At 40.7% G+C, this 18,691-nt stretch overlaps 1 protein-coding gene across 1 annotated transcript in view; it reads right to left on the reverse strand.

Moving 5' to 3' along the window:
- Positions 1 to 18,691, reverse strand: part of large1 (LARGE xylosyl- and glucuronyltransferase 1) — a 203,605-nt gene that overhangs the window by 134,453 nt on the left and 50,461 nt on the right. Inside the window, exon 2 of the mRNA XM_070992582.1 lies at positions 3,164 to 3,350. Coding sequence (XP_070848683.1) covers positions 3,164 to 3,269 — 106 coding nt within the window. The 5' untranslated portion in view covers positions 3,270 to 3,350. The remainder of the gene's footprint in view (positions 1 to 3,163; positions 3,351 to 18,691) is intronic.

Below are 18,691 nucleotides of genomic sequence, written 5' to 3' on the forward strand. Positions count from 1 at the left end.
CCAAGAAAGAAACATTCTTCTTTTAATGGTCCTCTTCTTTCCACAAATTGTTATTCTGATTTAACCATTTTAACTTTTTAACTTCTTTTCTTAAATTATTCATTACCCATTATTGATATATTTATTCTATTTATATGTATGTATATAAATGTGTGTAGGCATAGATGTGTGTATGTGTGCAGGCATGTATATATATACGTGTGTGTGTGTGTGTGTGTGTGTGTGTGTGTGTGTGTGTGTGTATAGGTATATATTTTCATGCATAGTTTTAATTTTCCTTTATATACATTTTTATTGGTTCTTAATTTATAAAAGGATTATTTCCTCAAAGAGGCCTCTCACTGCAGCCTGAGCCCCAATCAATCCTTGCTTTTAATAAAATGTGTTTTATAAAAACCTGTGGGAAGTTGATGTCATTATTATGATTATGATTATTATTAACACCTTTTAGTAAGAACAAGCTCTTTTACTTTAGAATTCGTTTTTATAGATGTAAGGCTTTAGGCAAGGAACAACAGAACCATGCACAATCCTATTTTAACCCTGTGTGTATATGGATGTGTTTGTCTCTTATTTAATTTTTAACCTCAGCACTTGTTTATATTTTTATACATTGTGATTTTTACTAGCACTTATTTAAAGGCACTTTTTAATCTGCTTTAATGTGCTTTTAGCACTTATGTTTTACTAACCCCCCTTGTTCTGTGTCTAACTTCTTACATCTTAGCACTTATTATTTATTTTCTTATTATTATAATGTATAAAGCTTGCTCTTTTTAACTAATGACAGCCCTAAACGTGACAGCAGAGACCCCGGAAAGAGGAGGTATTTTGATAAATATACAAGTTCCCGCTGCTTGCCTGCACCGTTGCCCAATCCACCATGTATCTCTGGGCATTACATTTGGCCAGGCTTTTAAGTAATTTTTCTAGGATCAAAGATCTTTTGAGCCCCCGAGAGCCCATGCCCCTCAGAGTGCTCCCCCAAGAGCACTGCGCCCGTACCCAAACCTAACTACAGATATGTTTCGGTTGGTGTCAAAGAAGTAATAACCTTCAATCAGTCCTAGACCAAAGCACACACAAGCATTTGCTAAGAGTGGTCACATACTTATAGACCTTATTCTCTCTGCAGGTTTGCTCCTTGTGGAAGCTCATCCAGACAAAGCACTAAAGACCCCAGAGACTTGCCATCTCTCTCACTCTGTCAGACAAACACAGCAGAGATAGAGAGGAGAACGAGAAAAAAACAACAGTCAAATGGAGACAGAGCAACGAAAAGAGGTCAGACATGGAGAGAGAGAAAGAGAGAGACAGAGAGAGGGAGACCGAGAGAGAGAAAGAGAGACAGAGAGAGACAGAGAGGAAGTGCAAAAGGAGAGTCGGAGCCAGTGGAAGAACATTGTTCCTGTCTCACATATTCAGGCCTCACCTACAGCTGATGGTCCCTGCAGCCAGGTCCTTTCACAATTTATCACACTCCAAGAGACAACTGCCCACAGGCAGGTATTTACTGCCAAATGTAATAATTACTTTGCAGACCTTGGTGACTATTGCATTATGGGAGCGTATCCACATATAGAGTCTCCAGTGACTGTGACCCCAAGTCAAAATTGTCAATTTAATCATAATTAATAATGGCACAACTGCAGCATTTCAATTCTGCAAGTCAAAGTAATTAAAATTGCTCCAAGAACTCCTGGACTGTATTGTCTGGAGGAAGTAATCAACTTTGGACAGGCCTCAGTAATTCATTAATATACCACCTCCAGAAGAAAAAGAAGAGGGAAGGGTGACTTTGTCTGCCGGAAATTTGTTTCTTCATACTTTCTGGAACAATTCCGGATGTTTGTGTGCAGTGAACGGTGAAAAATTAACACCATGCTGTTATATCCTGTACATTTTGTAATTTCAACAGCCTAAATTGATTGATCTTGTAGTCTAAATTTATGAATTTTAGAGTTTGATTGAGGTCTTATTTCTAATAATGGTTAAAATACTGGTGGAGGACAAATTTTAAAAGGTAAAACTAATATCAGTAGCTTGCCAAAGACAGGAACATAAAAGAGATAAGTAAGAAGTCAATGCTTTGATGTCAACTAAGGTCCATGTGACCCAGCTGAATATATTTGCAGTTTGATGATGTGTGGGCCAAAAAGAGATAAATTAATTTTTGCTTGCTGAAAACTTGATATGTGAAATGGGTTCAAAACATGATGAAATAGTGGTGAAAATGAATCATAAATATTTTTGGAAATGTGTAATAAGAGTTTATAAAACTTACTTACTTATCAAAGTTTGCATTTGAACAGCGTCCTGATGTTGAGATATTGGGAAGTCTTCAAGCATGCTCCGTACTGGTGCACTGGCAACAGTAATAAGTCTATTATTATTATCTAGTTATTCCTGGTGTTGTATTTTACATTGTGTTCAACTGACTGTGTTTGAATGAGAGACTTTCAGAGGTGCTTTGGAGGCTTAATTAAGGAAATTAAAAGTGTCTCTCTGCTAAAATGGTTTGCCTTAAATTTAGCAATTTAGTTTCTTGTTTTCTTTTTTTTTTTATGTTAGAATCATGTTGATTCATTACCTCATAAGATGAATCAAGGTTAATTTTGTCAGTAAATGAAAACAATATTGTGATATACTGTCAACTTTATACAATAATCCCTAATTTTGTTACAGCAGTCAAGAGAGCCTGAAAATCTCAAAACAAGCAGCCCAGGTGTCTAGAAGCTGTACAGAGTTTGCAGGTCAGTCTGTACTGTCGATGGTAAAGTGAATGATTTGCCTATACTACTATAGTATAACATTCCATCCCACAGATATTGGCAAATCAATGTGGAATTTTATAGATACCTTGACGTCATGTGAAAGGAACAAACCACTTGGGGGATGCCAAGAAACGTATTACGGCACTGGTCAGTCAGGCTCAAATTTTCATTGCAAGTGTGCACACACCAGGTACACAGTCAGATCAGGCTTTGTAACAATGATGTAGCACTGTTGGCCGTTCAGTAAAAGACACAAAACACGCAGGGACAGAGTGATAAGGACCATGCTGCAATATGAAGTGTTCTTAAGTGTTATCTGCAAGTGTATCTGCATTTTGACCAACAATATAATGTTAACGTGGAATGTTTCATTGTAGAACTGTTCTTACCTTGAAAGCTCCCAACTGACAGGTAAAGCCAGGTGAGTGCTGGGATGAAGAGCAGGGCGAGGGAAGCCGCTAGGAACTTCCTGCGCCCGCGACACATTCCCAGCATCCTCTAGATCAAAGCTAATGGAAAGAGAGGTAAAGTGACCTCTATGTGGGTAGCAGCTGTTGTCCAGGCTGATTCATGGCACTGGAAGAGAGGGGAGAGAAGGAAAAAGTAGGTTAGAAAAGGAGCAGACATTTTGCATCCCGTATGGACACGATCACAGCTGAGCACAGTTGAGCACAACTTCTCCTCTTGCCAAACAAAAATACATCTGAAACTCTTGGGCCAAAAGACACATTTTGAATAATTCAATCAAAGACTGTAGACTGTAGGACTGGTAATTAGTATTCGTTACAGGCTTTAAATGGACAAGAAAAGCACTTAAAACTAGATATGCTGCTTGCATATCTAGTATACTGGGGTCCAAACACCAGGTGCAACCAAAGGTGACGCACTACTATAGAGAGACCAATGGCAAGGCCATCATTAAGTAGGACTTGAACAGGTATTTTAACATGCATTTGTTTGAATGCTTGGGCAGTGTATGACGTCCTCCTGCAATGCATCGAGTGCATGTTGAGCCTGTTCTCTGGATCTGCACAGCACTTTTGGTATGCAAAATTGCAAATTTCACACTTTCATCTTCAAGCCTTTGGTCTTGCAAGGATTTTCAGCTGACATTTGATGAAAAAAAAAATGTAATTAAAAAATTGAGCAAAAATAATATGGTTCCATCACCAGCTGTGACATGACTCCTGATTACACAAAACAAATTGGATGTTAGACATGACCCTTACGAAACAAAAGTATATTGCAATATACTAGAATTTATATTGCAATACATTGGAAAATATTTTTCAATATATGACAATATGACACATTCCTTCCATATATTTGAAAATATATAGCAATATATGGATGGAAATCCTATTGCTAAATATTGATTTATATATTTTAAAATACACTGCTGTGCACAAGCAAATGCATTACATTATTGCATGTATGTTTATTGAAACAAAGTCTTTTTTATGAGTTAGATAAGCTCCAAGCTCCAAATCACATTTTGCAAATCAGATTTTGCATGACAGGCATTATATTTAACATTAGCCACATGGATGGACCATATATGGTTACTGCACAAAAAATGGCAGCAGCAAATACAATTTTTTCCTTTGAGTCCACTTTTTATTCTCCCACATTACATTTCATCCTCACCATGACATTTCAGTCCTCCACACTGGAACGTGGAGGTATACATGCATAAAGGTTGGCATAATGTGGTAGATCAACTAACATACATTTCTTGTTAAATTTCATCACATCAAAAACCTGATTCCTGCCCCGTAACACTCTTTTCAAGCCAAATACATTTTCTAAATTTAACACTGAACTGTGTGATTTGTCTTCCAACAGCAAAACATTTTCTGTTATCAAGTCTCTTTACCACAATGTAATAATACACAGTGATTATGTGTCCATTTTCCAACAAAACAGTGAAGCCACAGTCAAGCCACGCGCCAGAGCAATACTTCTACAAATCCGGTTCCGGGGATACTGAGATTCCAGAACAGAAGTAAACAAACCGAGTCTGTGCCTCAGCGGTGAGAGGAGAAAATTAAGTTTGCACTAGTGAGCTGGTCAAAAGGGAAGGATAAAGATGCTCTCAGTATAGTCCCCGTAAATTGGATCGTGGACTTCGATCCTGAAGACTCTAACAAGGAATATCTTATCGAGCGCCGCAGTGGCAGGAGGCCTTCGAATGGGTGGTAGAACCAGCACGTTTGCAGTTGGCAGGCAAATACAGTTATTATTATTGTTTTTATTTTCATTTCGTTAGTCATGAAACATTAATCATGATTCCAATTATCCTGTTGAGGTGTTTGCATCATTGGCCAAGTCACATTTGCTGTAGGCTATTAGCTTTGGGACAGTGACAAGCTAATAAATGTTAGCTTTAGTAGATAGATAGATAGATAGATAGATAGATAGATAGATAGATAGATAGATAGATAGATAGATAGATAGATAGATAGATAGATAGAAAAAAGACCTTAACTTTTTGTAAAATAACACAAACACAAAATCTTAATTGAAATGCCTTTAAGTTTAATTATTTTTAAAACAAAAAGTGATGATTAATGAAGACAACAGAGTGGAAGCGCTGCTGGGTCTGCTTGTTGATTGCAACACAGGTGCTCTTTGGATACTTCAGGTACTTTGCACTTACTTACTAAGGAATATTATTAAACGCAACTGGAATATTCTTCAGAGTGACACATCTCTTCAACCACTGTTCAAAGAACCACCAATGTTCTCATTCAGACGTGCACCAACTCTGAGAGACACAGTGGTACGCAGTTATCTTCATCCTCCTCCACGAACGACCTGGCTACAAAGGCCACAAGGAACATTCAGATGTGGTAGTTGTAATCATTGTGAAAATGTGGTAAAAATCAATCATTTTCAAGATGACAGTACATGCCGCATATATCATATGAGACATTTTGCCAACTGCAACACCACATATGTCATTTACAGACTGGAATGCCCATGTGGTTGTTTTTACATTGAACGAACAAAAAGAAGGCTGAAAGACAGAGTTGCAGAACATAAAAATGCCATTCGCACAAAAAATCTTGACTATGCCATGGCATTACATTATGTGGAAGCTGGACACGACAACCCAAATACACTGAAGGTCATAGTGTTGGAAGTTGTTGAAAAGGACATCAGAGGAGGTGATCGCTTAAAAAGGCTCCTTCAACGTGAAACCTTTTGGATTGTGCAGCTAAAAGCAACAAAATATCCTGGCCTCAACAATGACATTGATTTTTCTCCTTTTTTATAAAAATGTTAATGAAATGAATTCTAAACTGTGTTGATGGTTATGGTTGATAGGTAATCAGCAGGTATTTACCAGGTGTACATAAAGAAAGGATTAAGTTAATTTTGCATTGATAGACATATTACTTTCATTCCCTTTTCCTAATGGTCTGGATTTACCTCCAACTTCATTTCCCTTCTCTTTTACTACTCACTTTCTTTCATTCCTTTCTTTCCCTAGGGTGTTTTTTCTTTTTTTCTTTTCTTCTTTATTATTTCATTTTATTTTATATTATTATTTTATTTTATTTTATTTTATTTTTATTTTGTTTTATTTTATTTTCTCATTATTTTCTCATTATTTTTCATTTCATTATTTATTTTTTCATTGTTATATTTTTTATTATTTATTTTTGTCTTTTTTCTTCTTATTATTTATTTATTTATTTTTGTTCTTTCTTATTTCTTCTTTCATTTCTCTTTTTTACTTTTCCCCCTCTTTTTTTCTTTTTCTTCTCTTTTTTTTCTTTATTTTCTTGTCCCCCACCCCCATTTCTTCACTTGGATATACTTGGTGTCTGGCCAGTGGGTGTGTGTTCTGACAGGGAACTTCCCACCTACTCAACTCATTAGTGTAACACAGCATAGGTGTGCAAGTTACCCCAGTCTGACCCTGATGAAGACCTATGTTGGTCGATACGCATTGGTCTTTTTTTTTAACACTTTTGGACCAGTTTTGCCATGTAAAATAAAGGCATTTTAACTTCACACAAGCTCTACAGTGTGCCTTGGTGTTTTTGAAGGAGGCTTGTTATTTTTTGATTTTTTACTGAGACATTTAGACCTATGCAACAAGCCCTTCACCTGAGAAGTAAGTGATGATTAATGATTCCCATCCCTTTCCCTTAATGATTAAGAGCAAACCAATAAAGAGGGTGGCAGGAACCTTGGCTCACTACATTTATTTGATAGCTTTAGTAGTTACTTTTCAGATTAAATTTTTACATTAAACAGCATAATGAGTAAACAAAGATTAAACTGTCAGGGGTTCCCAGAGTCTTTCACTTATAGTTCCTTATTTATTATTATATTTATTTATATATATTTAGAGAAATAAAGGCATATTTTGAATCGCAGAACAGTAGGCTAGATGTAAACTCTTGTACTTAGAACTGTATGTTATATTACATAAATAAGAATAAGGCACTAAGCAATTGTAAATGCAAACAATAAATGGTAAATTTATTGATTGAAAATAAAACACATTGAGAACAGTCTCCTCGACGTGTGCTCTCTGCCTGACTCATATCCCTGGACTTTACGAGTGACAGCCAAAAAGACAATCATTTAACACCAGTAGTTAAGTTGCTGCATCATGAGTGCTAAGCGAGAGGCGATAAACAAACAAGGACACATTAGGGTGTAGTACTGTTATTTATAGGCTATAATCACCTCCGGTGTTTATTGATAAACCAGGAGCTGCCCCACGGGCTGAGACACATTAGGAGATTTATTATTCCCACAAAGTAATGGTAATCGAAAGGGCCTATTGTGCATCTGTCCCTAGCGGTTGCAGCAATTATAATGTAGTGGTGGGTCATCATGAAATATGACTTGTGAACAGTTTCGTCTCCAGAGCCAAACAGCGGAATTCAGCAGGTTTTCCTCCCTTATATTTGCTATAGTCTACCTACCAGGATTGTCGTTATCGTTTTTTGTGAAGTAAGGAGCTTCAGGTCATGTTCACTTGGTTACATCTTTTTTTTTTTTTTTTTTAATTTTGTGCGTGACACTATTTTGCAAAGTCATATGCTTGATGTGATTAGACAAGTAGGTTGGTGAAATGTCAACTCTGGGCTTGCATGTTATCACTACAACTGATCATTAGGTTGTGGTATTTTTAAAAGGGTTTTTATTGCAATTTCAACTGACTCTGTTGTCTTATCTCTGCTGGATCACTGCAGCAGTTGTCTGCTTCTCCTTGTCTGTGGCACTGCATGTTGAGGCTTCAGTGTTGATTGGCTGTCACTGACTCACTTGTGCCATGTAGCCAATCAGTGAGGGCTGTGGGCAAGACATTGTTACACAGCCAAGAGTGGTGACTTCAGAGCCAAAGGAGTGCGCTTTAAAATACATTAATTAATTTTAGCAGTTATCGGTGGAAAAAACGGCAGTTGCCGATAATCAAAAAAATGCTGAATATCGGCCGATATTATCAGCCAGGCCTATAATTGGTCGATCCCTAGCGTGCACCATACTCCAGACCCTCCTTTGCACCATGGACCCCACTGATTCCACCCTCCCACCCTAGAGGCAAACCTACTGATCAGCTTATCCTGCCTGTTACTGTTACTGTTATAATGAAGCAGTACTCATGTGATTAACAGATGTTAGCTAGCTAACAGCATTTAGTTAAAAAAGCAGGGGGAAACAATACAACAAAGTAAAAGCAGCACAAAATTGGAGAGTTAAATAATGTATTTGATGTAACGTAAACCACATAGTTTTGTTTCTAGGCATTATAGTTTGTGTGTCTATATCTGTTAGCGCTGTTGGGTTGTTCCTGGCAACCTAAAAAAAAGGAACTATAGTACTACAGCTATAAATTTAAACAGATTCTAGCCATGGAACATACTAAACATAATGATTAATTTAATCAATATTTATTACTCTTTTGTGTATTTCATACATAACTGATTTAATAATTTTTACTCAACAGAAGAACTACAAACTCATAGCTGCAAGACGGTCTGAATTGGAAGTTCTTTCCGAAGAAGAAGAAGAACCTCAGCCCAGTGGACACTTCAGAGGCACTTGAAGAGGAGATCAGGCCCTTAGGGAAGAGAATAAAAGACTACAGGACCAGCTGAGTGGAGGATCTCATGCAGGCAGTACAGATCTTGAGGCCCAAGTCAAGGCTTTAAAAATGGAGAACACCAGGCTGCGCAACATGGCAGTTAAAGGTAACTATCTCTTTTAGATTAAAATGGGGATTCTTTCAGATTGTATAATCTGTGTCGACATTTTAGAGGAGGAAAGGGGGAAATTCACATGTTACAGCAGCAACAAGACAGAGTGCAAGAAGTCAGAGGACAAAATATTGCACAAATGTTATATACCCTATGGTGATTTACAATATATACAATATGTACACACTAATTTAAAAATGACGATTGTACATGAAAACAGACATTATCAGTACAACTTGCATTTGAGTGGATGTTATTGTGCACTGTTATACAGTCTGATGGCTGTGGGCCTGCGGTAATGCTCCTTCCTGCACTGGGGATGTAAGTAAGTAAGTAAATAAGTAAAATTTATTTATATAGCACCTTTCACAGATAAAAATCACAAAGTGCTTTACAGCAATAAAAGCAGAGGGATAAAAACAGAAATGATGTCAGTAAGAATATAAGTAGTAATACTGATCAGTGTTTCCCCTAGAATTTTTTTCAGGCCCGGTGGCACCCACCGGAAAAACCATAAACAGACGAGACGTGTGGGATGGTGTATTCACGCAGTTGGATTAAGTCAGGTGGCACAGCAAGCAGTCTGCAAATCTGCAATTATTATATTTGCATTCAAATTTTTGTTCACCCAGACTGTATTAAAGATCACAAGGAGAGGGTGACTGGCAATTATTGCATACAAATGGAACACACTTGATTACACATTGGCACTTCAACCACACAGTGTGCATTGTTCTGTGCTGCACTTGATTTTTCTCGGTTTAGAGAAGAACTTCACCAAGGCTTTGTGGTAGGGAAATTTCCTACACATAATTGAGATTCTATCAGTTATAAATAATTTAAACATTTAACAAACAGTAAACATAGAAGTTTTTTATTCGTTTTATTATAACAGAGTTACATTCATTTGACAATGCCTGGGGAAAAATGACCCCTTAGTGGTGCTAGTGGAAAACTAGCCTATTGTCTGTGTTATTTTCATCATTATTGCTTACCAAAAAAAAGAAGCCCAATCAGAACAAAAACATAAGCTAAACAACAAATTGGAAATTTACCATGGGGAGTGTGGTACAACCAAGGGCTGTATTTATGGTTATTAAGCCATTCAGGATCCCAGCCAGATGTTGTGTTTAGCTGTATTTTTTATTTTTTCTGACTGGGTCACCAGTCGGACAGGTGTCAGCGGCAGTAATGGTCCTCGAGCAGCCCCCCTCTCCACTGCAATCTGCCCCCTTTTCTTCTGTCCCACCTGCACCTGTCATTTTTTTTTAGAGTTGCCTCGGTTACTCTCCCTTCATCTATTTTCCTTGGCTCCGGAGTCTGGCAGAGTCTCATGCTGTTTGGCCTCTTGTTTACACGCAAACTGAGTTTTTTTTCGCAGAAAACGATTTTTAAAAACTCTGGCCAAAGTGGAGATTTCTGAAAACGCTGGTTATTTGTTGGCGTGTAAATAGGGTTTAAACAGCGTTTTAGGTTCCGAAAAGTCACAACATGCGACTGAATACTTAACATCATGTGAGCGACCTATGTTTACACTTGCGCCCATAGGTTTGGCATAGTTATCTGGGTTCTTGTAAACGACATTTTTGAAAACGATGTTGTGTGCACAATGTTATTTTTGAAACGGAGGGGCCAAAATATCCATTTTCAAAAATACCCTGCTACGTGTAAACGTAGGGGTAAGTTGTCTGTCCCCCGCGATATTTTTTCTTTTCTTCGGTGGCGCCATAGTTGGCTAGCTACAAACCTTAAACATCCCATAAAATATGCCCGCGCTCTCAGCAGCGGAACTCACATCATTACTAGGCAATGAAGCAGGTTGACTCACGTTGCGCTCCACAGAGGCACTCCTAAATGTAAATGATTATTGATATATGAATGAATGGATAGGTGGCTTATTTTTGCCATATTGATTTTTTTTTTTTTTTTTTTTTTTTTGGCCTGGCGGGGGGTATCCTTGTCCTGTACAATGGTAGGGGAAACACTGCTGATAAAACAGTGGAGTAACAGCTAAGAACAGAACAGCAAGAAAACAATAAATACAATAAATAAAACAGAATAGAGCAGGTACAGGTCAACCGAAGGCCTGTCTGAATAATAGCGTTTTCAGCTGCCTCATAAAAATTTCACTAGAGTCGACCGATCTCAGTGTGAGAGGAAGCGCATTCCACAGCTTCGGTGCGAGAACCTTTGTGATTGGTCTCAAACTAACACAGAGTCATAGGAAGAGACATTAGCAGCGTTTTTTCGGGCTGGAATATAACTTTTGACCACAGAACAGCAAAGGTAAGACATACTTAATGATTTAGCGAAGTTTTTTTTCTGTTACTGTTTGGCTGCTAGTTTGCCAAGTTACCGTCGCACAGTGAGGAGGCAGACATCTTCATGATCATCAATCTCTGCTTTCATATGATACCAGGCACCAGGCTTGTGTGGTTTGTGTGACGTGGTGAAATGAGCAGACGCTCTAGAGTGGACCTATGCTATTTTCATCTTTTTTTATGTTACACGCGCATTAATTTAATTTATTGCTGTATGAATTATGTTTCGTTTGGGTGGCAATGCATTGACCATCCGCACTACACGCATCTCACGCTGCCCCCTGTACAGACGGCGCTCTTATTGAACAGTACAAGTCGGGGATTGCAACTTGGCTGAAGTATTTTCTACACGGTATTTCATACCTGGGATCAATCTTCTGCCTGAAGCCTTCGTTTCCAACAGTTTTATGCGGGACCATGTCTTTGGCTGGGCGGATAGTGACAGAGTTTGCAATCTCCATCCACCGTTTATAGAGTCCCTCTAGTAAATGCGCGTTGAAGTGACACTTGGTTCAATTTTTCTTTTGCTTTTCCCGTGTTACCTTCTCGCAGCATTCCGGATGTTGTGTAATCACATACACCGGAGTGGCGGTATATTAAAAATTCATATCAAAACAAAATATACACCGTTATTCGATGTGAACCGGTATACTGCCCAGCCCTAATACCTGGGTGTTTGACCGCGCAAAGCCTTAAAAGTTAGCACCAATATTTTAAAGTGAACACAATAAGTGATCGGGAGCCAGTAAAGAGAGGATAGGACAGGGGTGATATGGGATATCTGGTTTGTTCTTGTTAAAAGGTGAGCAGCTGCCTTTTGGACTGTCTGAATACAGTTTAGAGAGGATTGGCTTAAACAGGTAAAAAGGGCATTACAATAATCTAAACGAGATGAGATAAAAGCATGTAAAATCATTTCTAGTTCCACCTTGGCTAACATACATTTTAGTCTAGCTATATTGCGCAAATGGAAAAAACAAGAGTGTGTTAACTGGCTGACATGGCTGTCTAGTAATAGAGACTGGTCAAAAGACACACCTAGATTTCGAAGGCAGGGTTTAACACAGTCACTTCAAGACCCAATATTCTGCTTAATGGATGGTATCCATTTTGGGGGAGCATGTATAAGAGCATCTGTTTTGCTCGTATTTAAGTAAAGGCAGTTTTCAGACACCCAGATTTTAATGGCTCAACAGTCAAAAAAAGCATGGGCATGTGTGTGATTAATAAAGTTCTTCTTCTTCTAAACTGATTCAGTTAATATGACATAGGCATTGCTCCTGTCATTCATAAATTAAAGTGCCATTGTGGAAAACCCTAATTCACGATGTAACACCCCCACGTCGCCTGTAAAGAAACCAAATGGGGGTTGGAGACCAGTCCAACACCTCAGGGCAGTAAATGAAGCTGTTCAACATCCAGCCCAATTGTACCTAATGTTGTAACATCAATGTTCTGGCAAACTCCCGTTGATTTACAGTTATTGATTTAGCGAATGCATATTTCAGCATTCCTGTTCACCCTGACTCGTAATTTTGGTTTACTTTCACTTTCAATGGTAAACATTACACTTGGACATAGATGCCACAGGTTTTGCCTTTAGCCCCACTCTGTTAACTGCAGGTGTAGCTGTAAACCTGTCGCATTAGCAACCATTGGGTGGCATTGCTTTGTTTTCTGGCAGAAAACGGTCACAAAGTTTCAAAAGCCAAGCTGCAGCTTGTTGCGCAATCAGTGTGTTATCTTGGCCATATTATCACTCCAAAGGGTCGCAAATTAGGTCTGGACCGCATCCAGGCCATCTTGGATGTTTCAAAACCACAAACAAAAAAGCAAATGATGTCTTTTTTGGGCTTAGCAGGCTATTGAGGTCCAAAGATTTGTGATTTTGCAGAGATCTCCCAACTCCTGTATGACATCAGTTCAATTCAATTCAATTCAATTCAATTCAATTCAATTCAATTCAATTCAATTCAATTCAATTCAATTCAATTCAATATTCCTTTATTCGTCCCGCGAGGGGAAATTCCAATTTCACAGCAGCACCAATAAGTGGATATAGTGGTAAAAGACACAAGTGCATGCAAATTAAACACAAGTATATACAAAAGGGTGGGATAGAAAGAAAAACGTTATCCTTAAAAAACTGTGAATAGTATTTACAGACTGATATGTACCGGTAGTATTGCATATATTATTGCACATATTATTGCACAGATTGTTTCACATGTTATTGCACAGTTTGTTTCACAGGTTATTGCACAGATTATTATACATATTATTGTACCGATTACTTGGAGCAGTTTCTGTTGTGCAGTCTGACTGCAGGAAGGAATGACCTGCGATACTGCTCCTTCACACACTTAGGATATAGTATCCTATCACTAATGGAGCTCCTCAGTGCAGTGAGTGTGTGTTGGAGGGGGTGGGAGCCATTATCTGTCATGGAGGACAGCTTGGCTGTCATCCTCCCCTCCCCCACCTCCTCCACCTGTTTCAGAGGGCATCCCAGGACAGAGCTGGCCTTCTTGATGAGTTTGTCCAGCCTCTTCCTGTCAGCTGTTGTGATGCTGCTCCCCCAGCAGACTACACCATAGAACAAGGCAGAGGCCACAACAGAGTCATAGAAGGTCTTCAGGAGTGCCCCACGCACCCCAAAAGACCTCAGCTTCGTGAGCAGATAGTCTGCTCTGTCCTTTTTTATAAAGTGCAGTGGTGTTATGAGTCCATTCCAGTTTATTGTTCAGATGAACACCCAGGTACATATAAGATGTCACCATCTCAATGTCCCTTCCCTTCCATGTTCACTGGTGATGGGGGAGAGTGCAGGCGCCAACGGAAGTCCACAACCAGCTCCATGGTTTTAACAGCATTAATCAGGAGGTGGTTCTGCTGACACCAGTCCACAAAATCCTGGATGAGTCCTCTGTATGACCTATCGTCCCCATCTGTGATGAGGCCGACAATGGCAGAGTCATCAGCATCAGCATCACCAGCACCGTTCCCTGGGGGGGCCCCACACTGCAGAGGACAGTCCCTGAAACACAGTCCCGTGTCCTCACATACTGTGGGCGGTTCGAGAGGTAGTCCACTATCCAGCATGTGAGGTGATGGTCCACTCCTGAAAGCTCTAGCTCGTTTCTCAGGATGGCTGGCCTGATGGTGTTGAAAGTACTGCTGAGGTCTAGGAAAAGGACCCGAACAGAGCTCCCAGGTGACTCCAGGTGAGACAGGGTTCGATGGAGGAGGAAGATTCAATTTTTTTTCAATTTTATTTGTATAGCGCCAAATCACAACAGAAGTTGTCTCAGGACACTTTCCATATAGAGCTGGTACAGACCAAGCAAGATGAGGACATTGTCCACCCCAATGCCAGGTTGGTACGCGAACTGCAGCGGGTCCATGGACGAGCTCACCAGTGGACGCAGGTGGGCAAGGACCAGCTGCTCCAGGGCCTTCATGAGGAGTGATGTTAGTGCCACCGGCCAGTAGCAGCAAGGGTCCTTGGGATGTGGGGTCTTTGGCACCAGTACCACACAGGACGTCTTCCAAAGGCGTGGCACCCTTCCTAGCCTCAGACTCAGGTTGAACAGATGTCCAATGATCCCGCTCAGCTGATCAGAGCGGGATCTGAGGAGCCTGGGACCGAGGCCGTCCGGTCCTGCAGCCTTCCTGGTCTTTCACCTCCTGAGCTGATTTCTCACCTGGAGAGGTGTGAGAGACAAGTTAGAGCACGGGGGCTGTGTGTCTTGTGAAGTGGATGGGGGGCTGGGAGGAACAGTGGGGGTGGCATTGGTGGCGGTGAGCTGAATACTGTGTGTGTGTGGGTGGGGCTTGTGTGTCAGTAGGGTACTTGGGCAGAGTGCTGGCAGATCAAAGGAGGGCTGCTGCAGTGCTGGTACAGCTGGGGGAGGGGCAGATGCATCCTCAAACCTGCAGAAGTAGGTATTCAGCTCATCTGCCCACTTTGAGTACCCAGCTGCCTGAGAATTTGGTTTTCAGGCCTCTCCAGACTCCCCTGGTGTTGTTCTCCTGCAGCTGTTCCTCCATTCTCCTCCTGTATCTGTCCTTCTCCTCCCTGATTTTCCTTCTGAGCTCCCTCTGAACAGTTTTCAGCTCCTCTTTGTTTCCTGACCTGAAGGCCCTCTTCTTCTCCTTTAAATAAGCCTTAATGTCAGGATTATTCCAGGGTTTGTTGTTAGAGTGACACCGTACAGTCCTGGTGGGTAGAATGTTCTCCACACAGGAGTTTATGTAGTCCGTGATGCTGTCTGTCAAACTGTTGATGTCCTCCTCATGAGAGTCACTGAATATATCCCACACAGTTGTCTTGAAGAGCCTCTTCAGACCACCTCTTCACTCTGCGGGGCACAGCTGGTTGCCTGTTAACAAGGGGCTTGTAGACAGGAAGGAGATGAACCAGGTTGTGATCAGCTCTTCCCAGAGGAGGGAGGGGTGATGATTCGTATGCCTCCTTGGTGTTGCCATAGAATAAGTCCAGTGTTTTATTGTCTCTGGTGGCACACAGCGGCGTAGATGACATAGGGTTGGTGGGTTTTGTAAACCCATGGGCCCTCTTGTGGTTTTTTTTTTTTTTTTTTTTCAATGTAATGTCACCGCGGTTGACCCACGCAGCTGCAGGTAGCCCGGAGTGTAACGTCAGACTGGGTCACTGCATTGTGTTGCATATAAGGGGGGATACGAGAGCCCCCTCCCAATTTGAATTGATCCATGCGTCTATTGATTGTGATTGGCTCAGCCACTCAGACAGCGACCGTTATTTTTCTGGAAAAAAAGAAAGAAAGAAAAACAAAAAGCAAGGTAGAGGCAAAGATGCTTAAAAGAAAGAAGCCACCAGAAAAGAGATGTGTGGTGCAGATAAGCGGTGGGCAAAAAAGAAGAAGAAGTTAATTGAGGATGCGGCCAAATGCACAAAGCTGACAGATCTCTTCTGTCGTGGCGGGAGCAGCCAGGCCAGTGACGACACGGGTCCGAGCAGCAGCACGGCCACAGCAGGTAAACAAGCACTGTCTGCTGTAACACGGCGCTATCATGACCTTGGACTTGAGACTCGGGTTGTCACAAGAACCGACACTACCGGTAATCTGAACGCGACCAAACCTGGATCCGCTCCAGCTGCTTGGTGTTGCCACAGCCACAGGTGAAGCCCATAAGCATGACGTGCCATGTGTCTTTCTCCGGTCAGTTGTCATGGGAACAGGACGCTCTGACGGTGGTGCGCATTTAGACCATAATACATCCATGGTTTGGAGCAGAGGCAAACAAACGTGTGTGAATATATAAAACGGAGCTGAAGAATGAAACAATAAGTTGCAGTTCAAGTTAAGTTCATTGCAAATGACCTCCACCGGGCCTATCCGAACCTTGAAAAATTATATAGGATCTATCTGACTGTTCCAATAAGCAGTGCACAGGCAGAGCTTTCAGGCACTTTCAGTCGCCTTAAACTAATTAAATCATACCTGCACTCAACGATGAGTGAGTCTCGTCTCTCAAACCTGGCATTACTTTTCATTGAGAGACCTTACTGAGAGGGCTAACTTTAACGATGTTGTTGAGACATTTGCTACGATGAAGAAAAGTTCTAGGCTAAGTCAAATCGTGGCAGAAATGCAAAGTTCTCAACTCATTTATTTTGTATTTTTTTAATAGCCCTTTTTGCTGTCATGCAGCTGCACTTTTATGTTAACCAACGTTTACTGAAGTTATTCTTAGATTTCTATGCCTGGTGGTGCAATGGCACCTTGAGTTGTTTATTGGAGCCAAGTTTTATTTTGTGTATTGTATTGGGAAAGTGTTGATATGCCCATCACGGGAGTGTAATGGCACCTTAAGTTATTTTATTGTAATTTTATTTTGTGTATTTATTTGTATCGGGATTGTGTTGGGAAAATGTTATTTATGTGTTGTTATTTATGTTATGGTGGTCATGTATGTCATTTATTTATTTATTATTTTGCCTGTTTGTATAGGGTCTGGGGAAAGGGTGGGAATGGATAGCAATAAAACAAGGCAGCTATTTCAATTCTAATCACTGTCATGGTGTATTCCTGGCTTACTTATTCCTTACTTTTTTGGCTTTTTTCTGTCCTCTATTCGCGTGTGCAATGTCGGGCCCCTTTGACCTCAAAACCCATGTGGAATACAGCCTAGCTACGCCACTGGTGGCACATGTGACATACTGGATGAACTTGGGCAGAGTGGAGGACAGAGAGGCATGATTAAAATCCCCAGAGATCAGTAAGAGGGCCTGTGGTTTCTGAGTCTGCAACCTGCTGATCACGGTGTTGATGACGTCACAGGCTGCATCGGCATTAGCAGAGGGAGGAATATACACAGCCACCAATATGGTGTGTGAGAACTCCCACGGCAGATAATATGGCCTCAGACTAACAGCCAACAGTTCAATGTCCAGGCAGCAGTGCTGCTCTTTGATAGTGATGTGCCTGGAGTTGCACCATCAATCTATCAAACACTGCCAGCCCACATATGGGGGAAAGCATTTGACCATGACTGACTTTTTGACTTGGACTCCTGAGGCAGAGACAGCTTTCACTGAGTTAAAGTAAGCTTTATCTAGTTCACCTTGTTTAGGACTCCCAAATTCTACAATTCCTTACAATCTCTTTGTGTCTGAACGTGATGGCTTTATGTCAGCGGTTCTTACACAGCTCCCAAACAGCGTCTGAGGTTATTATTCAAAACAACTTTCCACAACAGAAAGGGCTATGATAGCGTGCCTAAGGGCCATAGCAGCCGCTACTGAAGCAGTTATGGCCACAGCTGACATTGTTGCTATGTGTCCTCTTGTTGTGCACGTTCCACATGCTGTTCACTCCCTCATTCTTCAGGCAAACCTAACACCAGCAAAACTACTGCACTGGCAAAATGTTCTACTAACAATGTCGCATGTGATTTTAAAACGCTGTACTGTCCTTAACCCATCAACTCTGCTTCCTACAACTGAAGATGGAGAACCTCATTCTTGACATTGTGTCACAACCATGTGATGCGCTGTTTGACGGTTCTGCCATGAGGGACCCCTCTAATGGCCCCCCTTGTGTTTCTTATGCTATATGTTTGGACCATAATGTACTTAAAAGTGTCAGATTGCCTAATAATCTATCTGCTCAGGCAGCCAAATTGTTTGCACTAACCCGTGCTTTTATTCTAGCAAAAGGACAAGCCATCACAGTCTCCACAGATTCTCAATGTGCATTTAATATCTGTCACAACTTCCATGCTTTGTGGAAAAATCGTGGGTTTTTTTTGTTTTTTTTTCACTTCTACAGGCAAACCAATTGCCCATAAGAGTCTCATTATTAACCTCTTGTCTGCATTACTTCTACCA

Source organism: Chaetodon trifascialis, chromosome 22 (assembly GCF_039877785.1).
Source record: "Chaetodon trifascialis isolate fChaTrf1 chromosome 22, fChaTrf1.hap1, whole genome shotgun sequence".
Lineage (NCBI taxonomy): Eukaryota > Metazoa > Chordata > Actinopteri > Chaetodontiformes > Chaetodontidae > Chaetodon > Chaetodon trifascialis.